The sequence below is a fragment of the Sprattus sprattus genome, assembly GCF_963457725.1.
Source record: "Sprattus sprattus genome assembly, chromosome: 10".
Taxonomy (NCBI): Eukaryota; Metazoa; Chordata; class Actinopteri; order Clupeiformes; family Clupeidae; genus Sprattus; species Sprattus sprattus.
In genome coordinates this window covers 9,999,838-10,025,898 of record NC_137908.1, presented here as the reverse complement: position 1 = coordinate 10,025,898, position 26,061 = coordinate 9,999,838, and the positions used below count along the sequence as shown (strand labels likewise).

Genomic DNA, 26,061 nt, shown 5'->3' with positions numbered 1-26,061 from the left:
CACACACACACACACACACACACACACACACACACTCACACTCACACATACAAACACAAACATTCAAGCTAAGCAAAGTCCACAAATCCTTGTGCTTGGTGTTGGACAGTTGGTGTCGTCCGTCTCTGCAATTTCACTGCAATTTTGTATTTTCTTTGTTGTTACCAACAGTGATGCCATACTCTGTGAACAATAGCACACTTTATGAGGCCAGAAAGCCATCTACGGTAATAATGCTGAAAATCAGATGGTTATGAAGCCATGATAGGAAACAGTCGTGCTCTGCCCAGTGTGCCCGACCTCAATGAGCTTTTCAGTTGACAAGTAGGCTGAAGCCAGCCAGCGACAAATAAATAGGACCTTACTAGGCAGGGTTTTCCTTTTTCAGCTCTCCATTTTGGAGGCTCCAGCTTCTTCAAACAGAAGAGAGTCTGGCTCTCGCTGCTTTGTCCTGGGAGCCATCAGGATCCAATTTCCGCCTTATTAGTGAGCCTGTAAAGGCCAGTGAGCAGGGAGAGTCTCATTGAGGCTGAGTCCTCGCCATACAAAATGGTTTCATTTACACTGAAATCAGCTACATCAATAACATGATGTTATCTTTGTCCCATCTGCTGCGTCCCAACTACCGGGGCTGTTATGATAGCTCAATTAAATTCTGCAGTGACTCTACACGTAGAATTTTCATTGTACTTGTATGCGTGAGTGTGTGTTTGTGTGTATGCATGCGTATGTGTGTGCATCGATTTTTGGCACTCATTTCATGCTTGTCTGAACATCCTCTTAAGGCGCTTCAAGATTTTGTATGGACAGGGTATTTTTTCTTTTTTGTATGTGTATCTATTTTGTTTCTCAAGTCAACATTGTGCTCCCTGCTTTGATGTTTATCTGGAGGAAGTGTCTCTGAATGGCTCCATCAGTGCAAAAATAACTGGCAAAACCTTATGCAAAGCAGCCTGCGCCACACAGCAGGAACCTACGGTAATAAGTGAAGGTGGTTGCTGGGTTGGGCGGCGAGCGTTGCCCATCAAACAGGCCGATGCATTAAGGGAATAACTAGTGCTTAATTGCCGGATTTCATAATTGCCTTTCGGTGAATTGTTTCCAGGCAACCTTCTTTAACGCAATCAGCTCGATTCAAGTGCGGCAAGCAAAGGCCCTTTGGTGCAAACGAGGGGGCCAGGAGAAGTGCGGTGTTGAATGGGGGGAAGAAAAAGAGCATTCGGGTTTGCCGCTCTGGATGAATAATGGCGAGAGAGAGGACAATCACAGGGTCAGTTGCTGAAGGAGGCGTTTGGTGGTGTTGATGCTGGTGCTCATGCACGTGTTCATTTGGTTGTTTGTTCTTATATTGAGTGTGGCCGCTCCGCTGAAAGACAGAGGGCGGCCAACGCCGGGAGAAATATTATTTACTGAGATACATGGCAGTCGTGATGAAAATCATGTTTTCCTGTGCAAAATGAATTGCAATAATGTCAGTATATTGCTCCCCTCTTTTATTGAACTGCATTCCAGTGACATATATACAGTATATATGTCTGTCAGTGTATGTATATAGTATGTATATAGATATATTATGTTGTATTATATTATATTATATTATATTATATTATATTACATTACATTACATTACATTACATTACATTACATTACATTATATTACATTGCATTACATTACATTACATTACATTACATTATATTATATTATATTATATTATATGTATAAACACAGAAACATATATTCAGTATCATATACTGTGTATATCACATATGAAATCATTAACAGTGTGTACACTACTCAAAGTCCAGTACTCATCATTGGGTTTTGGCCCACAGTGCACATAACAGTACACCAACTCAACTGGAATAAAAGTCTGTGTGAAACCCACTGTGGTGCCTGTTATATTACAGCAAATTAATATTATAATTAGGAGCGCAGAGTCAGTTGCATCCATTTTTTTTAGCACCTGCTTACTTTGTTGGAGATAATAGCCAAGGTTTGCTGAAGATTGTGAATGTGATAACTGTTGCCTTGGAGACCTGAAGATTTCAGCGGCTTCATGATTCATGCATAATATAACACTACTAGGCGTTTTCAATGGGGTTATTTGAAATAAAAAGACAGAACCACAGAGAGCGCTGGCGTGGAATAACAATATCCTAACCTTTGTGTCTTTTCATTAAAATGTCAATTAAAATTTATGTTGAGAAGGATGTGCCAGTAGGCATCAGTGCAACAGTATCCGTTGTCTCCACATATGACCTCTCCAAGAATAATTAAAAAGAATGACATTCCCAGAGACTAGCACGTCAGCGATTTCAGTCCCATTGTCTCTTTAGTGCTAATATTTGAAATTAAAATGAACAAGATATAATCATTATTTAGAGTGCATTTTTGCATTGTTCCTTGCTTGAAAACATTGCAGTCTTCATTTGAGAATTAGATGTGCTTGATTTTATGTTGAGTTCCCAGTGCAGATCATCTCTTGTGTTTGCAAATGAGGTGTCAAATTATGGGTTGGTTTAAGTAGCCATTTTGCCAGACGCTGTTAAATATTTAAATAACATGTATAAAATATTTACCATCTTCAAATTATTATAATTATCATTATCATTCAGAGATTGCTAGTCAGACTACAGGTTAATGACTGGGTTATATTTTACAGTCATCACCTGGCCTTATTGTTGTCTGCCAATGAACTTGTGATATAGAAAATGAAGCTAGATGGCATTTAATGTATGGGTAACGAATTGTACAGAGCAATGAAGTGAAGTGTGTCTTCAGACTTATAAACGAACATAGAAGAAGATGAAAAAGCTAAAGTGCATAAATTAAAAGAACACAGAAAAAAATTAATGTATTAAAAATAAACAAAAAAGGTATTAGATCAGCTAAAAGAACATTGGAAACATTGAAAAAAGTGCTTTCGTTCAGATAACAAAAAGCATCTGAGAAGAGTTGGGTTTTAAGTCTAGATTAGAAACTGGCTGCAGTTGGAGAACTCTTGATGGTTGGTTCGCCATGTTTAGTTATGACAGTAGGTCAGTGAAAAGACCACTTCAGTAAAAAACCCTGCTGGACATGAAAGCATCATTGAATTTTTCTGAATCATGTTTTGACCTAAGGCCTTTAGGTTTGGCTATATTTTTGAGATGGTAAAAAGCTGATGTAGTTTTCGATTTCATGTGCTTGTTTAAACTGAGATCCCAAAGATATCAAGGATTTTAACAGCGTCCGTTTGTGTCAAGTCCTGAATCTCCCTTCCTTTATCCCAAATAAGTTGTATCCTTCTTCAACTGAAAGACATTTTGAGATATCCATCTGTTAATTTGGTCAGTGAATACACAAAGAGATTCTAGGGGACCATAGCAGTTAGGCTAGAGATGCATATAAACTAGAGATGAATTTCCGCAAGGATCACTAACCCTTGCCCAGTAAATGACAGATTATACAGCCCTAACGCTGATTATTATAATCATATAATCTGGACCACATGAGCATATAACAGTATTTTAAATAAATTGACAGTCTTCATTTGTTGTGTAATAAGCTCATTGACATACCCAGATACAGGCACAATGATTCATCAATTTAAGGACTGAAGTGTGACAATATTCTACCCATCCTCCATTCAATAAGTGTAAAAAAAGCCTGATGCTTAGATAACGTTGAAATCCTCAAGGTCAGTGTCACTGTCAATCTGCTAGTACAATGAGTGTTAATGATGGTATGGACAAATTGACAGTAGAACATTTTTTTTTTAAAAATGTATTGGATGTAGCGATTTATCCAATAACACACTGAGCAACTAAAGAAATGTCTTTGAGAATAAGTCTGATGGTTTATGGTGTAGCCTATGCTGAGTATACTTGTTGAAGGTCAAAAGCAATGATAACTGTACATGTAAATCCAACCAAATGTTCCAGTCTGTGCGGTAAAAGATATGATCAGCAGTGTCAAAGGCTACCCTTAGGTCGAACAACACTACGATATGATAAGGTTTTGCCTATATAAGTATTGAGGTGTGTGTCATTTTTTATTTTATTTTGTATTTATTTATTTTTTTTATTTTGTGTGTCATTTTAAACCTAATGAGAGCTGTTTCAGTGATTAGCATTGAAAGCAGACTGAAAGTTATCAAAATCGTCATTTGTCAGAAAAAGGCAGTTAGTTAAAAGCTACTTTTTGAATGACTTTGCCAATATGGGCTGGTAATTGTCCAGTATGGAAGCAGCTAGATTTTTCTTTTTTACTAGGGGCTTTATAAAAGCTGTTTTCAGTGACTTAGAAAATGTGCCAAACAGCAATAATACATTTATTATGGTGTACTTTAAACTGGTGTTGTATTTGCACCATTCTTCCTACACTCTCGTTTTTAAGAAGTTTAACAGTTGGATTTTGATCCATGGTGCTTTCTGTCTGAACATTTTTAAATGAACACTATTCAGCAAACTATCTACTGAGTCTGACAGTTGAAAGTGCCTGCTCAAAGTGAGCACCTGTGTGTTAATTTATGACTGTCTCTTTTCAATTCAATTGAATTATATTTATATAGTGCCAATAATAATTCTCTCAAGGTGCATTACAAAGCTCAAAGCCTTAGGGCAAGGAAGAAACCTAGAACATATCCCAGCTCACAAGCAGGGAGCAGGGGCCAAAAACACCTCACAGTGAAGAATCTAAATGAAGACATTATGAGAGAATGGGCTAGGTATTGTATTAGCTTGTCTTATATACATATGTGTAAACGTAATTAGACTGGTGGAGAACAATGGTCACCGCCATCAGTGTTGGAGGCAATGGTCCAACTATAGGGAGAGAGAAGAGACGCAAGTTAGTACACAATTAAAAATAACATGTTACAGTAGCCAGACATCATAGAGAGGGCAGAGAAAGAAGGGGGGAGAAGCTGTCCTCCGGCATGACACACGAGAGGTCCTTGGCAGTCTAGGCCTATGGCAGCATAACTAAGAGAAAGTGCACGCTGATACATCAACACCATGATGATGATCTGGAGCTCACTATACCAACCACAATCGGCAGGCCAGTCGCAGAGAGACTACAGTAAAGGAGTACAGAGGAACATTTTAAGTCCAGACTTAAAAGTAGAGAGGCGAGTTTTAAATAAAGACTTTAAAGTAGAGAGGGTCTGCTTCCTTCGGAAGGGCGGCTTAATAGCAAAAGGCTCTACCTTCTACTGTAATTCTTGACACTCTTGGAACTATAAAGCCTGCATTTTGAGATAGAAGAAGTCATGATGGGCAATATGGGACTAAGAAACCCCTAATGTAGTCCTGAGATAGACCGATCAAGGCTTTGAATGTTAGAAGAGTATTATGAAATAGATTCTACTTTTGACAGGAACCCAGTGAAGAGAGGCGAGTACAGGCAAAATGTGTTTGTATTTTTTAGTTCTAGTAAGAGTGTGAGCGGCTCCATTTTGTATCAGCTGGAGGCTCTTGGATGAGTCATTACTGCATCTGAATAGTAAAGCATTGCAGTGGTCAAGTCACGGATTAGCTTTTTCTGCATCTTGAAAGGATAGGACTTTCCTGACTTTGACACTATTATGTAGGAGGAAGAAGAATGTTTTTGAGATCTGTTTGATATGAGTGAGAAAGGTATACCATCGTGCGGGCCTTCTCTGTTTTCTTATCTTCTTTTTAAGTGCTGCAATGGAATCTGGTGTTGAGTGTAGTACATTTATAACACTGTTGTTAGTAGGTTGGAGGTTCATGGAGGAGACTTATACTGTACCTGAGGTCAGAAACAAAGTAAGTGTGGATGAAACCAACCGGGAATTGTTATCTAGAAGCTTTATTGTAGTCCTGTCAGATAAGCAATGGCTGTAGTAGTGAATTGAGTTTGGTAGCAGACACAGTCTTAACTGCTAGGGTGGCAAGTAAATCAGATAATATAAATAGAAAATGATTGTAGGGGCCTTGGGATCTATATAGCGTCACTGGTCACAGGGTTCATGACTCGGAGATACATACAGTATAGGATGTAGATCATATAGGACTGTATGGAGTGGTGAATTGATGCAACTCTACAACCACAGCCTGTTTGTGTGGCATAGGTCTATTAGTTGATTCATTCAAAGTTAGGGATTCTGGTTTTAACCATTTTTCAGTCAGACAAGGTACATACAAAAATAATGCTTTATAGCTTCTTATTGGACTTGAGATTCAAATGGGTTCAGCTAGCACAAATGTTTTGTCAAGTAGGTAAAATACACCGAAGCTGTCACTTAGTCCCCACAAGGCTATTCAGAAGCATGCAGACACACACACAAACACCTACACTACACACACACACACACACACACACTCACACACACACATACACAAACGCACGCATATACTTACACATACAAACAGGACTCTTCAGACTTCATAGTTGTCCCTGCTTCAATCTTCGCCAACAACTGATTGTTTACAAGGGGCATTCATGGGCCCCTGTAGCACGAAGCCCCCCACCCCCCCCCCCCCCCCCCCCCCACCCCCCACACACCCCAACGCTCCATGAATGTCCATTGTGAGCTCTTGGAGAGAGGGGCGCCGAAATCTCCTTCACCGGCATTTGATGCATCATGATCCTCATTGTGAGAACTCATCACAGGAGAGGGAAGGGGGGCGAGGGAGTTGTTTTCCTGCAGTGTGGCTAAATTATTGGAATGAGAGCAGGTCTGATTGATTCTGAGGGAACTGGTGATTGCTTTCTCAGACTGGCGCCCGGCGGAAGGGAGGGAGCATAGTTACGAGAAGGATCTCTTGATACAGGCACTCCTTTATGGTGTGTGTGTGTATTAGGGGGTGGGTGGGGGGGGGGGAGTGTGTGTGTGTGTGTGTGTGTGTGTGTGTGTGTGTGTGTGTGTTTGTGAGACAGGGAGAGAGAGAGAGAGAGAGAGATAGAGAGAGAGAGAGAGATAGAGAGAGAACATAACAGAATGGGAGAAAGAGGTGGCTGGGATATGAGTAGGTCTCTGATATCAGTCTTCCCCCAGCCTTTAGATTGCTTCTCCCCCCCCCACCACCACACCCCTTTTGTTTCAAGTGTTCATTTCAGAATGGGGATGCAGGGAGCCTTTTGGTTCTTCTTTACCTCCCCTGTACCTCATCTCTCCAGCCCGTTATTATCTCTGCCTCCATCGGCCTGCCTCTCAGCTCACTGGGTCTGCTCATTTTAGACTCAGAAGGCAGCTATCCCTTTGCCGGCTCTGGGTCCACAAGTGCTGATTGTGCTGCCCATTTGAGCAGGAATTGAATCATCTCCGACACCGAACCGCTTTGATGGTCGTTTGGCCCAAGGCCGGAGGAGTGTATGTATGTATGTGTGTGTGTAAGCACATGTTTGAGCATGTGGATACAGCTGTTTTATTTGCACCTTCAGAACACATTACAGGCAGCAATGCTCATGGTAATTTCTGGGCAAATAACATGTGCGTAAAACCTATCCATTATTGTAAGATCTAGCCATGGCATAAAGAGGGGGTTTCAGTTCTGTTGTTGTTGTGTTGAGTATTGGATAAAAAAAACTGAAGTTGAAGCCCCCAGTGTACTCAAGGGCTTTACGAATCCATCGACTTTTTGCCCCAATGAATGTCCTATTCATTGTTTTTTTTTGTGTTTATTTTTCCAAGTCAGAAAAGAATGTAATTTATAGGTCCAAGGTGGAGTGGAATCCACCCATGACTTTATTGATTGGGTGTGTTTTGGAAGATGAGTTTTCTTTCTTTCTTGTGGTGGCAGTTGGCCACCGGACTGGAGCCCACTGGGTAATTAAGGCAACATTTGTACGCCGTTGCTCTCCGCTCCGCTCCAGCGGGCGGCCTCTCTAATTGTCCTGCGTGTAAATGTGTGACCTGTGGTCCAGAATGAACAGCCAGCCAGGAATATTTAGCAGTTAGGAAGCACACATCACTTTTGACAGCTCCTGCCTGGATGGTTTTAATAAACAGCAAGGGTCCTGGAGGGATAGAATTTGGGATGTGTGTGTGTTTGTGTGTTTGTTAATGTTTCTTAATGTTTGTATGTGTGTGTATGCCATGTATGTATGTATGTGTGTGTGTGTGTGTGTGTGTGTGTGTGTGTGTGTGTGTGTGTGTGTGTGTGTGTGTGTGTGTGTGTGTGTTTGTTAATGTTTGCATGTGTGTACATGCCATGTGTGTGTGTGTGTGTGTTTGCATGTGAGTGCATGCCAGCATCAGTTTGTTGAATGTGTGGGTCTGTATCTGTAGGTGTGTGTGTATGTCTGTATGTGTGTGTATTGTGTGTTTGTGTGTGTATGTGTGTCTTTGTGTGTGTGTGTGTGTGTGTGTGTGTGTGTGTGTGTTTACTGCTGAATGGGATTCTCTTCAGGATTTCTCATTAATTTGCGCTAGAGTGTGGTTTAAAATGCAGAATGCTAAGCTGTTGTTCCAGTGTACTCCTCACTTGTACTCTAAATGTGTATTTTACTGAGGAGAGGTCAGTGATCCGTTTGAGTGTGTCTTGGAAACTTTATTTATTATAAATGGTGTTTGTCTTTCCTGTTAACTTTTTTATACAGTCATCTCAAAAAGTTGCTATAATACTTAAAGACAAAACAGGAAGGTCAGGCATTTTCCATCTGATTATTCAGTGAGTGGTAGTGTTTGTGCGGGATTATCTTGGATATTGCAATACTCTCTTACTGTTAATGTAACTCTGTATGCAAGATGGTCCTTTGTATGTACCTATCATCTAACAAACAGATTCAAGCTTATCAGTTGCTTGAATAGTGCAGCCGGCTCTAGCATGTCTCAAACAAAAGACCAGTAATGCTTACCAGTGACTCCTCAATGTCAATCTATCTGCTTTTCATCGTCTTTAAGGGAAGCCGCCATTATTCCCTTGCTAGCGGCGTCATGAAGATATTTTTTGTCTGAATTGAAAGGAACCCCTCAGTGGCCTTAGCTGTCATTGTGAAAGCAGACAAGATAGGGGAGAGTTTTGCGGTCAAGCAATTGTGTTCAAGGTTGGGTTTGTCCAGTGTTAACCCCCTGTGGAATTGTTGGTACCGTAACATTGCACCACGGGTACGATGGAAACATCAACAACATCTCGACTCCACAGTGCTTGCAAGGCCTTATGCGATTGCGTTTTGTTTCCTTCTCGGTTAAGCCTCACCATCAAACTCATTGTTCTTTCATCAGCTAAAGGAAGAGACCTATACTTCTTCTTATTATGCTTTGATTTGATTCCAGAGAAAATGGTGCATTCTTTAGAGGATATCAGTAAGCATTTTATTAGATGAACCAACCATCTACTGTGTGCTGATAGAAAGTACTTATTTATTTTGTGTCTCAGTTTTGTCTCTCTGCCTCTTGTGGGTTTGCTAAGATTAAGGGAGTAGGTTATTGAAGAGTCCAAGTTTGGTATGTATGCTTCCTCCATTATGCCCACAGTTCACTGTCATTGTCACAAACTGCAGGGCTATGTCGCTGACCGTTGTCCACAAAGTGTCTGTTAACTCTGTTCAACCTCTGCGTAACCCTAACAGCTTGACTGTCTTCTCTGAGCCTGTCTTTGAGTCCTCTCCCGGAGCATACAGTGGCCCTCTGATTCTTAGTCCCTGAGTTCAGCAGGGAGCGAGGTGATCCTACGCTTCAGAAAGCCTTTCTTACTTCTGCCAAGGGGAAACATAGGAAGTTCATTGAGCTTTAGCTAATTAAAACTTTTCTTTGTTTTGATGTTAGGAACTTTTCTGTATGCAAAGTGTGGGGCTCAGCAGTGACAACACAGATAAGTAATTAAAAGCCACTAAAAAGAAGAGGCTTTAACATCTGTTCCTTCGCCATGTTAATCCAATTTATTTAAGTCATGTAACTGCATGGGGTGACTGCCCCCCTCTTTCTCTGAGCTCTAAGACGAAGACTAAAATAGCAGAAGCAGATACAATAGAGAATAGAAACGTGGTCAGAAAACAACTGTGGTGTAAGTGTGCTGAAGTGTCTCTGAGGCTGCTTGATGGGGCATTTTATAGTGGTGGTATAGCTCTATTTTGTCTTTATCAGGTCATCCTAGAACCTTTTTTTTTATGGGAATGAACTTTTAAATGAAGGATGGCAAAATGGAATTTTCCTGGGACTCGGTGATGCATTTGAGTTGCCACAGTGGATGCTCAAAAAGGTTACGATGCCACCTCTTGATTAAGGACGGGGATAAAAGGCGCAACCTTGCAGAATGACAGAGGTGTGTGTGTTTATGTCGAGGCGCCGAATTTAGGCTAAGGGCATTTTAAAGTTTTACGGGATCTCTTTTGTGGCCCACGCTTGCTTGATCTCATTTCACGTGGCTTTAGACAACAGCTGCCCATCTCAAGGGGATGGGAAGCGGCAGAACCGAAAGCTGATTTATCCTATCTTCCTCTCTCATGTGCTACCACTTCTGTTTTAAAGATAACAGAGCAGGTGGCTATCGTGGTCATCCCATTGATATGTTTATTGCTTGCAATTTCCTCTTTGCTCTTTTGGGTGGGTGGGGGTTGAAAAAGGGGACGGCGGGGGTGTGGCTGGTGTGATGAATGTAGCGGATTGTCGGTTGGGAGAACCAGGGCGGCAAGATTGATTTTCATCTTGTTTTCTCCACGGCGGAGCTCCCCAAAGTCTGGGATTAATGAGGCCTTGCCGCTCTCATCGATCAGCGCGCTCGGCTGGTGGACTCACCGACTAACCCCCCTCTGCCCCCACCCCAGCTACCCCTCGTTACAGGCAAAGGGGCCACCCAGGGCCCTGTAACCCACCCCTGTGCCCCCTTCCCTTGGCACTGCCTATCTGGCTACAGCCTGTCCCCCCCAACGCCCTCAGATTGATGAGGGCAGAGTTAAAATCCACCTGTTCACCCCTCCCTCCCCTCACACAGACACCCTGGTGGGCGGGGCTCATCTACTGCAACCCCCCCCCCCACCCCCCGCCAGAACAAAGTTCCACCCCCCCGCGTACAGATGTCCCCTTATTCGTTGCTGATCCGAAGAGTCGCCAATATTGGATTTTGCCGTCTCAAATTAGCAATCTCCTTAGACCTACTTTCCGAAACGACCTAGATTAGCTCCAGATTAGTACTAATCAGACCCATTGAAACCAGGGGATTTCGGCTTTTGGTTGTTCAGCAGCATTTTCTATCAGTTTCTGCAATCGGCTTTAGCTGCGTGCCGTCCGCTATTGAGAAGGCTGTTTTGTCTTTAGCACAGAGGGAGTCTGCTGGCATTAAAGCAAATGTCTGCTGGATTTCTGGGCTCTCCATGTGGTATTTGGCCCTTTGACCTCAGTAGCTGCTTTAAGTTTTTAAATTCTACCCTGCAATCTGGTGATTGTATCTTCTTTGAGTTAAATGGCACATAACCTTTGTAAATATGGACTAATGACCTTTTGTTGTTGATAGCATTTTGATTTATTCAGTGTCCCTGTGGATTCTCTGGTAAGAATGCAGTGTTCTTTCGCATTCAAGTCTTCATAATGTGTCGAGGTGTTGAAGTGCTAGCGCAACACCCTTGAGTAACCTTGAGGGCAAGCCCCTTTGGACTGACAGACCTTTTGTCTTGCTCTTGTGAAGGCTGAAGAATGCTGAATGAATGTGCCATGAATTGCCATTAACTTGCCTGGAACAAGAGGTTGAGAGAGGGAGCGAACTGTCAATGTCAACGAACAAAAAGAAATGAAATAATACAAAAAAGAAATGTCAGGAAAAAAAACACCCTCATGCACCCTCTTGTTATCCACGTACACCTGTACATTCTCTTTATTCAGACAGTATCTCTGGCAATGTGTAACACTGTCACTTCCTCTCTCCTCCTGTGCCTTGTCAGATCCGGTTCAAGGGCCCCAGAGCGTGAATGTGGTGGACATCCGCGCCAGGCAGCTGACCCTGCAGTGGGAGGCCTTCGGCTACGCGGTGACGCGCTGCCACAGCTTCAACCTGACGGTGCAGTACCAGTATGTGTTCAACCAGCAGGAGTTTGCTGCTGAGGAGCTCATCCAGACCTCCACCCACTACACGCTGCGCGGCCTTCGTCCCTTCGTCACCGTCAAGCTGCGGCTAGTGCTGGCCAACCCAGAAGGCAGCATGGAGAGCGAGGAGATTGTCAAACAGACCGAGGAGGACGGTGAGACAGGGACAACAACAATAATAACAACAACAACAACAGCAACAACATACACATGCACACACATGCACACACATGCACACATCCCAGTGTGGAAATGCTCACATCTAGGTTCATGCAAAGGCCCGTGGATACAGAAACCTTTATTAATTTGACTTCCCACACACAAGCTGTCATACACACACATACGCAAACACACAGGTAGAGAACCACAAAACCACCCTCTCTGTCTGTCTCTGTCTCTGTCTCTCTCTCTCTCTCTCTCTCTCTCTCTCTCTCTCTCTCTCTCTCACATACACACACATACACACACCACAATGGAATATTTCCCTCAGACACCTCTATCTTGTCCACCAAGACCTTTGATCTCTTGTCTGTAGCCAGGAATAGCTTTTCCTCAGACTTCAGAAGAATTGCTATTGATCTCTGATATACAGCCCACCTGGTTTACATCCCAGTACTGATATTGCACATAGAGAGGGAACAGCCAGTGGATTGTTGACTAACTTTTTGCTCACGCTTTGGAAAGTGATCTTCTTTTGGCGCATTGCCAACATTTCCCAACATTTTCCGCTGAAGGAGATTCATTAAGATTAATCAGTGTGGATCATGAAAGCATGGTCCATTAGGCAGCTATACAGCAAGTTAGGTGGAGCGCTGTCCATGGTAGCCTTAAGTCTTCACGAGAGGGGAGGGGGGCGTACTGGGCTGTTGCCTAAGCAGAGCATGAATGTTGCCTGGAGGCAGTGGTTGGTGCTGTGAGGAGTCCAGCAGAGGTACATCTGAGAGCAGTTTGGACATAAATGGACAGTATATAAGTGATTGTAGGGAAATGGTGTGAATAAGTGAAGAGGATACAGACAAAGTGTCCAAGGTCTGTGTAATAGGCTGGCCTATTTCTTTTATGTGAGGCTTCTTACCACCCTCCAGCTAAAGAAAATTGCTCTGTGGGCTTGTGTCCTTACAAATAGGAAAGCATGGTTATGTTCCAACAGTCTACAGCATATGCGATAGCCTATATTTTACAGGATAACATATTTCCATTTTTCAAAAATAATACACAGGTCAATTTAACTCTATGGTCATTTTTAGAAATATTCTGTGATAGTAATAGGACTCTGATTAATAATGTATGGGTTGTTGACGAATCTTGGAATGTAATGCAATTATTGTATCATTATAATAACTAGATTATCTCTAAGCACTATGGGTATTTTGCCACTCCAGACCACAAACAATAAAACTGTAGCATAACTAAATTTGGATATAATGAAGTATGCTATTAACTTGCACTCAACAGCAAAAACAAAAACAAAAAAACAACAGTGTCTCTTTAGCATTTGCATACAACTATGTACAAATCCACTGCTTACATACAACTATGTACAAATCCACTACTTACATACAAATATGTACAAAAGCACTGCTTATTTGGTGTGCATTGCATTATCCCATAACAGTGAGACTATGAGATGAACAGAAATGAGACTGTGAATGGTATTGGCTTTGGGTGAAGATGCATCAGAGACACATCAGAGAATAGCTGATTTCATATGACAACAGCCTCTGTCCCAGAATTGACAACAGCCTCTGTCGTCATTCAACCCACAACTGGTGATTCAGTTCACCACTGTCATGTTTTGTGCAAGTGAACAGTCCCCTGCTGAACATTTGATGGGGGAGCCCAATCCTTACTGAGCACTGAAATAACTGTTGTAAAAAAGAACCATTTTCTCAAATGATAGGAGACAATCACAACTGCATGTACTGGAGATTCTTATCATAATGGAGAGTGGATGGGCTGTTCACAAAAGGGTTTCATTTAACCTGGCCCACCGGGGAAAATAGATATGTGAACTGAAATGCTCCACAAAATGCAGTTACCTTTTGAAGGCAACACAATGAACATATCCCTATCTCGCATGCTGTTATGAGCTTTTAAAAGGGGGAAACATAGCATGTCATATTATTTCATGCCTTTCAAAAAATCAACATAGTGGGTGTGCTTCAAACAGACGCTCAGCCTACAGTGTGCCGCGGCACTGGAGAGAAGCAGTGTTTTAGAAACGTGCTAATTGTATTTTATTTTACCATCTTTAATCTCTAGTTTGTAATTTTGTAATTAGCACACACAGCAGTCACTGTTCTCTGCCTCACTAATTGCTGTTCCATGATAATGACTTGAATGTCATATTAGTGTGCCGGGCAGAGTTGTAAGTGTGCCGTTCGAATATGAAAGCCTTCTTTTCTTTGTTTTGTGACGCATGACCGTTATCAGAGGCAAAGCAAGGCAAGGGACTTGTACACGGTGAAGCAAAGTTCTTAGAACGCTTATTTAAAGTAAATATCAAAGAGAGCGGATCACTTAATACTGGTGATAGTCAGCATTCGATGTAATGTGCAGACCCACACACTCCAGAATTAAAAACTCACACTGAAAATGTTGCACTTGCAACACAGACCTTTTTTGTGTAATCCAGACGGGTTTTAAGGATGAGCGAACATCTAACTACCTCTGTGATTGCTCCCCCGAGCTCTGTTACCTGCCCGTGAGTCCACGAGTCAGTGGGGATGTAGGAGGAATCAGTACAGCGTAAATGAAGAGCTCAAATTAGCCACATCAGTCCCTGATTGTTTGGGTCCATGAGGGAGACTCGGAGTGATTTGTCTCTCCCCGGCTCAGAAACCACCTTGGTATCATAATCAGATTAGGAAGAACAGATCCCCAGTCTGCTCTCTAGATCAGGGGCTACACCTATGCAAAGTATCTTTCTATCTATCAAGCTATAGATGTATATACACAGTTTTTGTCCATAATTCCAGCTCTATTTGTGTATGCGTTCATTTCAGTATAAACGTCTCTGTATGAATGGATTTTTCTGAATTACTTTTTTACCCTGTTTTCTTTTGAAACTAGCTGTATCTGAAAATAAATAAGATTATTTATTATGGTATAAGATTATAAGATATATTATTAAATTGACCTAAATACAGAAAATGAATCTGATAGGATATTTAATCCAGTGCGATTCCGCTCTGCTTTAGGTAAATGCCTTAATTGCCGAAGCACAGCATATTAACAGGTATGGGCTTTATAATTTGCAGCAGTAAACAGGAACATTGATTAAGTGAAATGAAATTACTTTCTGTAAACGTGCTGCAGTAAGCAGCACCAGTACTGTAGGCAATGTCAGTCACTTATAGCATGAAATCAAAATGAACTCCCGTACAACTGATGGATCAATTACAATTACCTCTGTTACAGTCTATTTTTATTCTCAGTCTGTGACAGATATGCTTCACCGTGTCATTAAAGACAGAGTGAAAAACATCTTCTCAGTTTTAGTTAAAGAAAAAGTCCCATGGCACATTATTGTTTCTAAGCCGCAAACAAAACCATTTATTGTCTCCCTTCAGATTGTAATGTGTTTGTGAGCTACAATTAATTTAAAAATTCCCCTCCAGGGTGTCTGAAACCTACTCGAGCCGTTCACAATACATTTATCTTTAATCATTTATAATGAAAAGCTTTTTTAGAAGAAAAGGAAACAAAAAAATTACATCTGCTGTCACCAAAACTACATTGGCTTACAAGATAGTGATAGTGTTCATATATATTGTGGTGTTGTGGCCGTCTGTTCCAGTTCTGCTGTTTTCCAGCATCAGTTTCAGTAAGCGTGGGTCCATTCAGAGAGTGTGCACCCCTCACTCCGCCCTCCCCCCTCCCCCCTCCCCCCTCCACCCTCCACCCTCGCCTCGTGGGGTGGCCCGTTGTCTGTATTCCCGTCTTGTCTTTTGCATATGAAAATGTGTAATTGCTGTCCTTTGTGCACACAAAGTGACACATCTGCAACATTTCATTTGTAAAGTAGCCCCCCGCTATCATCTTTCTCTGTGCGACCAAATATGGTGATAATTGCGGTGGAGTGAGACAGACAAGAGAACAGGAGCGATCCGGCCTGGCCTTATTAGGTAAATAACAAGCAACCTCGGCATCAAGTGTGCCTGTGCCAGAATTAGACAAAAAAAATAGATGAGCAGCTTGAAAGGAATATAGATTTTCGTTTGTGTGTGTGTGTGTGTGTGTGTGTGTGTGTGTGCGTGTGTGTGTGTGTGTGTGTGTGTGTGTGTGTGTGTGTGTGTGTGTGTGTGCGTGTGTGTGTGTGTGTGTGTGTGTGTGTGTGTGTGTGTGTGTGCGTGTGTGTGTGTGTGTGTGTGTGTGTGTGTGTGTGTGTGTTTGTGGTTGTTTTCACATTCATCTGTCACTCTAGAAGAAATGAGTGATAATTAAGTAAAGACAGGCTGTAGCGCACGTCTGGGTCATTTAAACTCAGCTTTATTATCATTGCAGCAGGGTGGAAAACAGCAGCCATCTCCCCGTCTCCTTTTTAATGAAACATGCCATTCACACAATCCATACAGGAAGTTAATCAAGTTTTGATGAACGTGTAACAGCGCCATTTATCTGTCCTCACCAAAGGTTCTGGCCTGGAAGACAGAGGAGATGCTGTTCGCAGGGAGGAGGGCGGACCAATCTAATTGCGTTGTATTGTTAGCTTGGGTTCTGTACACTCACTGGCCAAGGTCCAATCAGGGCCCTTGAAGTTGGGTGTAATCTGATCTAAATGTGATTGAAACATTTTCATTTTGCACACAGCGCACTGCACATGAGCTAATAAAAAGCACATCTTACCTGGGTGTATCTGCATCTGCTTATATCAGCAGAGGAGTAATGAAGGATACATGTGAAAACAACTGCACACACACACACACACACACACACACACACACACACACACACACACACACACACACACACACACACACACACACACATACACATGTTCAGCTTTGTTTTTTCCTGGTTCACATCATTGATTAGACCATTGCAGAGTTACTACATGATCCGTATGGTAACACTGACCCAATATGAACTACGCAAGGTGTAAGAACTCTGTGTCAGAATATTACATTTGAATGCGTTATTGCTAACAAAATATGCAACCAAAAGGTTATATTAATGGACCGAACGGACTAATAGGAATAACAAATTCAAACTAAATCTTGAACATAATTCAGGTGCCGGTGTTTAGCTGTGTCTCACACGATAGTTTTCAGAATTAACAAGGCTTTGCCACCTCTTGCTGTTTATATACCCTCCTCCCCCCATTTCCACTCATTTTCAAGTGTCAACACTTTTTAGTAGCTTTAGTAGCACCTAAGGTGACAGCTCCAGAGATATGACTAACAGACTTGAGTTAGCATTGTGTTAGACAGGCACACAAGCACACACACAGACACAAACACACACACACACACACACACACACACATACACACACACACCAAATCTCAGCACTTGATTGGTGAAAGGTGTTAGAGTGTTACACTTCTCACGGAAGCATCTGCAGAGCTCCTGACATACTTTCACTGAGATCATCAGCAAGTCTATGATTAGATCTGTTGCTGGCTGAATCGCGTAGCTGCCCTCCTAATTCACTGCCATTTTCTTCATCCACTGTTCCCAGCCAGCCGACCAACCCTTATGGGGCTAACACCTTAAAGACTTGTCATAACTTTCCCAATAGGGCGAACACATTGCCAGTGCAAAGTGCTGACTGTCTTGAAGACACTTAAAATGCACAACGTTAGAATCAAAACATTTCATTACTGTTGCTAGGCAGATTAACTGAATAAAAAAAAAACAGTAGGCGCTCATCTGTGCTGCGGTGTTTTGTTCGCAGTGCCTGGTCCGGTTCCCATGGAGTCACTGCAGACTGGACCTTATGAGGAGAAGATCTTCATCCAGTGGAAAGCTCCCAATGAGACCAATGGTGTTATCACTCTGTATGAGGTAAGCAATACCTTTTTTTAGAGCACATCCTTTGTTGTATGTTCTACAATGACACAATAAGAAGATGTTTACAAAATTAACTGAAGTAATACGTTTCCTTGCCAAAAACAGAAGTCGCATCAGTGTTTGCATACTGGTTAATACTTGACATTTAAGTGATGATTAAGCGATACATGTAACTTGTGAAAAATAAAGCAGAGGTTAACTTCTTAACTTGGCATGGCAAGCGCTACTCAAAGACACCAGAGAGAGGAGTGTTCTAGTGTCATTGACGGGCAAAGGGAAAACAACATGCAACGAGCAAAGTCTGTCATGCATGAACTAAAGCTAGCCTATGGCATGTTGGAACATTGCATTGACCCACCCATGTCTGTGCTTAGGATCTTGCTCATGGTATTAAATTAGCAAAATGCTTTTGCCGGATTACTAAATTTGGTTTAGCTCACTTCTTGTTACCCTGCCCTGTCCATGAACTTAGGGCCCAATAACTCTTTCATAAAGTGCATGTAGGCTATTCTTCATAAGAACTGTTGAATACATGTTTCAAGAGACTTCTAACATCAAACCTGAGAACTCAAAGTCCTTAAGGTCCTCTGGTTTACTTCGGATAGGAAACATTACAAAAAGAAGGATCGAGGTTTATAGTCATTCCACCCCAATTGTTTCTTTGACAGTGTGTCAAACAAATTACCTTTTTGGAAATTCTCTGTGCATAAAGTCGTGAAAAGAAGTTGCGAGAAGGACAAAAAAATAAAGCGTGGTCGTGTATCCTTTGAAGGTGCATTGGGTAATGATTGGTGAACAAAAGCCTGCCGAAGTCTTTGATGGTGAGATTTGAGTCCTCACTCCGACCATTGTACCGGTAGCTTTTGTTCCTGTCCTCGGCATTAATATGAAATTAGTGTCTCGTCCATCTCCTTTATAGCACGACTGACAGAATTTACCAAATGTATTGAGGCGAGGCACAATGTGTTCTCATTTCCCCCATAATTGCTGTAATAGCCTTCATTGATTCAATTAAAAGGCTCGAATCACATTATCCAGGAGATCTGAGGAATTATAAACCCCTGCTCTTGTTTTCAGGTCTCAGGCAAATTAGGCTCAGGACAATGTCCTCTGGGCACTCAGAGAGAATTGAACTATGGGCAGGTGAGAGGAGGATGGAGAGAGAGAGAAAGAGAGTGAGAGACAGAGAAAGGGTTGAAAAGAGGGAAGGAGAACAGGGGAGCAGAGAGAGGGAGAGAGGGAGAGATAACGGGAGAAATACCAAGTAGTGGCTGTGAATCAGCTCTGCTCTCCTTTTCAACTTCGTTCTTCTGTGGCATGCAGTTCCCCCTGAAGATCTGCGATCCCTTTCAAAATTCAGCCGCTGCACCACGGTTTGTTTAAACTTTCAAGAGAAGCATCCGCAGCGCAGAAGAAGAAGCAGGAGCACACAGTCAAGTAAACTCAGGGTCTGCTGTGGCAGCCTGGTGTTTCGTGGAGACAGGATAAGGCCCGGAGTCGAGGTGTTGCATCACATCGCACTTCACCACAGCGCGTTACGCTACACTGTACGTTGCGAGGTACACAGACTCCCGCGCTGTGAAAAGGAACACACAACAGAAGGCATTCAGCAGTGTGTGCGCATCCAGAGGAAAAGCTCTCCGGAAGAAGCGTGGCAACTCTTAAAATCCGATCTTATAAGATTCGCCAGGATCCTATTAGTGCCAATGTGGTCTGGTCAAGGAACGCAAATGATGGCCGATCTGATGTCAGTACACAGTAAATGAGTTGTTCAAAGATGTCATAGTGAGCCAACTACTGTTAAATGGTATTAGAATCAGTTTGAGACCCCCTGCAGTCCTTGTTCCTGATTAGTCATTTTGCACTTTCAATTGTGAGAGAGTTTCAGAACAGTAGTAATGACTCATACCTTCACTGCAGCAGTAACTAATGGAGCAGCTCTTACAATGAGTCACCGTGATATCTGTGACACTACAGATTGATTCTTGGTGCCTTGTGCATAATAAACCCCCATTCTCAGATTGCCAACACCACACCTGCAACCAGGCTCGTGATCTATTCGTTTTAATGAGGTTCTGATTTACAGGATCAGTCCTTATGCCCCTTTAAACCGATGTTGCTGATCCCAGCCTTGGAAGCTTGGAGTCGCGTCCAAAGGCTGTCAAGGTTTTCCAGAAATGATTGCCTTCCCTACATCACACAAATAAAGACGATGCATGAAAGGCACATTGGGGAAATTAGAATACGCTCTCTGCATGATAGCCACACATTAATCAATGGAGAGGGGACTTTGCATGGGGTGATTTTTTGTTGTTGTCGTTTTACTAATACCGTTCCACAGACGTTATCTGTATGCAAATGTGGGGGCGAGATCAAATACCCTCACACTTCATTGCTCTGTGTTAGACCTTGATCTTTGTGTTGTTTAATTTGCAGTGCATTGTTGAATTCATTTGATCACATTTTGTTCTCCCAGTGTCCTTCGAGTTACTCATTGTCAGCCCGGCCCTCAGTGTAAATAGGCCCCTTTTCTTGTAATCCCTCACATCTTTCCTCTCTGGCTTTTTGGCAGCAAGCTGTTTGTGAATCATTGAAATGTGCACTAGAGCCCTGTAATACATATCTATGGTCTGCATAGGGAGCTTACTGTATGGACAGATGGTGACTAGGTTTAGTTTTCAAGCAGTTTGTTTTTATCTTAAGTGGGAGAAGGTGTCACAAATTATTGTAGTTGTCAAGTAGAAAGAGAACACAAAAACCAAAAAAAAACTAATCAAGAATGTTTAGAGGATCAAACCTTTCCTGTTGATTTCAGAAATGAGTGACATTTTCTACTTATTTTCCTCAAAAGACTGAAATCGGTGTCTTTGTTCAGGCACATATTTGACCTAAATCCTCCTTTTTTTCCCCAAGCCTTGGGGTGATGCATTCATGCAAAGAGGACACGACTTATTTTCAATGAAAGTGTTTTTTAGAAAACACCCCCCCACCCTGCCCCTGCTCCATTTTACCCCAGAAAAAAACTATTTTAATGGTAAATAACACTTTTAGCTGAAACGTCTCCCGTGAGATGCGGACGTGTGTGTGTGAGAAAAGCAGGGTGTGCAGGGCTCTGTCACTTTGGGGCGGAGTGTGTGTCGGATTGCTGGCGTGGCCATCCGTCTTCGTGCAGATGCTGTGCATTTGATCCCGCCTCCTCCTGGCGGGGGTGGGGGGTGGATTGTAGGACTGGAGTGGGGTGTGAGTTGGGGGATAGTATGGGGTTGGGGGGTTGGTGGTGGATGTTGCTGCCTTGTGGTGGTAGTCATGGAGGTGGTGGGGTGGAGGGTCTAAATAAGGAGCTGTCGCCAGCGCACTGATGTATTGGGAGAGGTTTGGGGCCTAACGAAGATAAACAGCTGCTGCAGCCTCGGCGGATGGAGAGAGAGAGAGAGAAAGAGAGAGGGAGAGAGAGAAAGAGGGAGAGAGAGAGTGCGGGCCCATCACGCACTCCATCCACCCCACCACATTGTTTTTCATCTCCGTCAATAATGGGCTAAATTGAGTGCCGGCTCTCAGGCGCGGGCCGCCGACCGACCCGTTTGGCCCCTCTCCTCCCGGCAGGTCCGTTGAGAGCGCTTAGCGACAGATGGGGCGCATCCAGCCGCTCTCGACAGCCGTTCCGAGCCTCGGCACACACGCGCATGAGGGGATGGGTGGAGGTTGTGTCTGTTCCTTTTTTACTTACTCTGGGTTCTGCTTGTCTGCGCTCCGCCAGCCTTGGCTACACTGAGTGCAGATATGCAAGATACACTACAAACTGGTCACGCTAATGGAACATCACTTACTCTAGAAGGCACTCAGACTGATGGCATACAAACCTCTGCTTTTTACCTGGCACAATACATTGCGGAGAAAACGAACGAATACACACACAGGCACAGACACACACACACACACACACACATGTACACATTTTTTTCGAATTCTGTGAATTATATTTGTTTATTCCAGTGAACAAATTCCAAGTAAACAAATGCCAGTTCTGTATATCATTTATATCATCCATATGTTACATACCTCCTATATTGCTTATTGCTGGCTGAATCGCGTAGCTGCCGACCAACCCTTATGGGGCTAACACCTTAAAGACTTGTCATAACTTTCCCAATAGGGCGAACACATTGCCAGTGCAAAGTGCTGACTGTCTTGAAGACACTTAAAATGCACAGCGTTAGAATCAAAACATTTCATTACTGTTGCTAGGCAGATTAACTGAATTAAAATTATTTTACATACCTCCTATATTGCTTACTGACAGTTCTGCGTAGTTTGGAGCTGTAGATGCATGTCCTCGTAAAGCCTTAATTACATATTGACTATGGCATCTTTTATCTGCGTTTCGACTAATAGCTGATTGGAGCTGACAGCTGGAGGTACAGCACTCACATCATAAATGCACTGCACCCCAGCGGAGCCAGCCAGGATAGTATCTACGGAGAGGATCTTGACGTCCGTGTGGGATTTGCCTTTCCTTTTCCCCGTCACTTTTGAGTCTCTTCCGCTGGGAACAGCAGATTTCCACATGTTTGTTGTCAGGTGTTTTTCATTTTCTGGGCCTTACTTTCTGGATGCAAATCTGCCAGCGGTTTTGTTGTTTCTCCAGCCGGCTTAGGGCTGCTGCAGATGGCACATCAAGAGAAGAGTAGTCACTCATTTCTTTCCCCCCCAACACCGTCATCCCATCCAATCTTCCTCTTTCTCTCCCTCTCTTGGCCTCCCCTGGCCATTGACCCTCCTCTAAACACATCTACTCCATTAGAGCCTGGGCTGCCTTTAACAGTTTAGCAGTTAATGGTGGGCATACAGTGGATAAGGCAACCCGCCCCCCTGCCCCTCACCCTAACCTCGGCTCCCTTGACAGCACAGATGGGCCAGAAGGAGGCATCCATCATTTCACTTTCGTTTTTTTTTTAACTCTCTGTCCTTTCACACATCTCGACATGTCCTTTCCTCGATCTTTATCAGGTTGAAAAGGGCCTGTGTGTGTGTGTTATAAGTGGAAGCCCATGAAAGGACAGCGGGAGGCTATCGACTGATTGTGTGGCTTCAAGTGACTTGTCCCTTTTTCACACACCAGGATAGAATGTAAGGAACAAAAATAAACCCCCATGAATAGAACCGTGGAGAGTTGTCCTCACCTGAATGTTCTGTAGTATACCCACACACATGTTAATGTGCGTGGACCCTTTGTTTGTGTACTTTTACCAGGAAAAGGGAGACGTATTTTCTATTATAATTACAATGGCTTTATCATTGTACGAGAACAGTTAAGACTCATTTCTAAATGCCTTAATCTCCCCAGAGTGAATTTAAGAATTTCAATTCTGTGGGACCTGGCAGTTTTTTCTTGAAAAGAGTCGTTCTCTAAAGAGTCTTGCTTGGTGTGACTTGCTTGGTGAAATCCAGGGAATTCAATAGCAAGGAATATAAAACACAGCCTTAAAAATGACACCGGCATGCACAACAGTGAGACATTTCATGTTATTCAAGCTATTCGATGCTCACATCAGCCACAAAGCACTGCCGAGGCATGGTGCCTTCTGTTTCACAGGGCAGTAAAATGCGTTGGCTTTATGATGTCTGTTCAGCGGCTGTGTCTTCTGACAGAGTGCACTGCATCAAAGGAGTGTGGTGGAGGCAAGAAAAAGCACACTGGAACGAAGCTAAAGAAGAAATGATTGTGGAGTAATATTTAACTGCTTTAAAAAAGGCTGAATCAATGCCGAATTTTTATGACATTCTACCACGGCTCGTGCCAGCGCCGGCACCTATCGCCAAGCAGGCTTTTCTTAATGGATCCCTGTGAAAATCTGTTGCGCTTGCAGAGGTAAACTTGATCTATGTCGACACAGAATGAGGCATTTCTCCATAAAGGCTCTCCCAAATAAAACTCCTGAATGGTGCTTTATACCTGTTGGCAAGATTGACAATGCCAGGAAAAGCGGCGGGACTGTTGCAAGGAACGGGCAACAGCGAAAGGTGATTTACCATATATTGCCAGTTTTTCTCCCCTTCCTGTCGCCTGCCATTGATTCGAGTCAAAACCCGGGGCCCAGGGTGGCATAAAATGCGTTATTTATTTGCATGATAAAACGAAGTGGTGACATTAGCATTAAATCAGAGCCACATAACAATAATGATGAAACCAGCTCCCAGTTCAATCCACAGTGTGTGTGCCAGCAGTAAAATGAGTTATTTCAAGAACCCCATCAATTTCTATTTATGTCGCTGGAAAGGATTTGGTTAGTGGCAGAGGTACCATATTGCAACCAAGACTTCAAGTGGTCCTGTTGTGAAGAGTCTCATTTTGCCACCTGTGCTGTCCCTAAAAGTAAATGACCACGTTGACACTGGCTTGTGTCATAACCAGTTTTTTTTTGTTTTTTTTTCAGTTTGCAACAGAATGTTTTGTGTGATGCATGCGTCCCAGGAGGTGTCTGTTGTTTTGCCGCTTGAAGAATTACTCTGATCAATCCTGATTAGCTCTCAGGCCTAAAGGACCCCAGGTGGTGCCCGACAGCTGCTGATGTCTGACTCCCAAGCTAGACAGGGAGCATGAAACGAGGCGGGCCATCAGCCACCTCACGATTCTCACCCATATCCCTGTGCTAGACGGTGGCAGATGCTCCACATCAGTGTATGTGTGTGTGTGTGTGTGTGTGTCAGTGTGTGTGTGTCAGTGTGTTTCCATTTTACAACCAGGGCCAAGCTTTCACAACAATTCAATATGAAGCACTGAAAATATTGGCCTGGTTTCACCCCTCCCTCCCCCATCATCATCATCATCCCCTTCAGCATGTTCACCGTCAGGTAAAACTGTATGTGAAGTGGCGACTGTGCCCTGACCGTGTTGTTGCCCGTGGCCAGAGGTGGGGTCGGGTGAGCCACACTGAATCACTCACCGTCCACGAAAGGCTTTCAAGCCAGCGGGCCTGCCAGGCACACAGCTGTCAATTGGATTTGATTTGAATTCTCGGTACAGCGTTGTGAACTGTGAAAACGTCAAGCCTAAAATGTTTTGATTGCCCCTAAAGCTTGATAACCGTCAATATGGACACGTATCCATCTGGGGTGATGGGCTGCCGGGCTTTCGTGCACTCAAGTTTTCAAAGCTTTCATCAGAATCTGTATATGTTTTTTTCATCGATTTTTTTTATTGCTATTAGATGTTTTTGCTCAACTGTTTGTGGTAGCAGGCAAAAAGCACTCAAGACCACTACACAAGAGTATGTTATCCAACCCGAGTTTCTTAATAATAATAATTGGACCCGTAAAATTGGGTTTTAGTTTTTTTTTTTTGACGAATAGAGCTTGCCTCTAGCCAGTGCAAAGAAATGCTGGAGAAATATCTTAATGAAAATTGCTTAATAAAATGAACTGAATATTTGTAAAAGATATGTCCTCCAGTATATGTTTGTGCCTGTGGTGGGGAGCGGGGGGTGTTAATTAGGGGCTAGGTGTTTTTTCCCCTATAATGACATCATGACAGTTATATTTTTGGTTTAATTTCGATTCGTCGTTCATGTGGAGACACACCGATGCTGAAAAAACATAGCCAGATGAATCTGATCTCAGTTCAGTTGCTGCCTTACATGTCCTCACTGTTGTTTATGTCTGTCTGTCTGTGTGCACCTACAGATCACCTTCAAGGCTCTGAACTCCCTGGACCCCAGTGCTGACCTCACCACGCAACACGGGAGGGTGTTCAAGCTGCGCAACGAGACACACCACCTCTTTGTGGGCCTCTACCCCGGCACCACTTACTTCTTCACCCTGAAGGCCAGCACCAGCAAGGGCTTCGGCCCGCCTGTGACCACCCGCGTGGCCACAAAGATAGCTGGTGAGCCGCATGTTTTTCTTTTGATGGCAGGCATCGTTTAGACCCGTGTGATGATCCCCACAACGTGCACATTTACAACAAATAATGTGTGATAAGTCCTGCCATTACACACGGACCCCCCAATTTTATGGACACGGACAGAATTTTTCTAGAATTTTCTGAAATCCTTTTGAACTTATTCTGACTGGGGGATTGGAAA

At 43.1% G+C, this 26,061-nt stretch overlaps 1 protein-coding gene across 1 annotated transcript in view; it reads left to right on the top strand.

The window, feature by feature from the left end:
• The window catches only part of ptprt (protein tyrosine phosphatase receptor type T), a gene marked incomplete at both ends in the record, with an annotated part of 201,112 nt that overhangs the window by 93,897 nt on the left and 81,154 nt on the right, over nt 1-26,061 (top strand). The window contains 3 exons of the mRNA XM_080846147.1: nt 11,825-12,121; nt 17,865-17,974; nt 25,661-25,862. Of these exons, the coding sequence (XP_080702273.1) occupies nt 11,825-12,121; nt 17,865-17,974; nt 25,661-25,862 (609 nt within the window). The remainder of the gene's footprint in view (nt 1-11,824; nt 12,122-17,864; nt 17,975-25,660; nt 25,863-26,061) is intronic.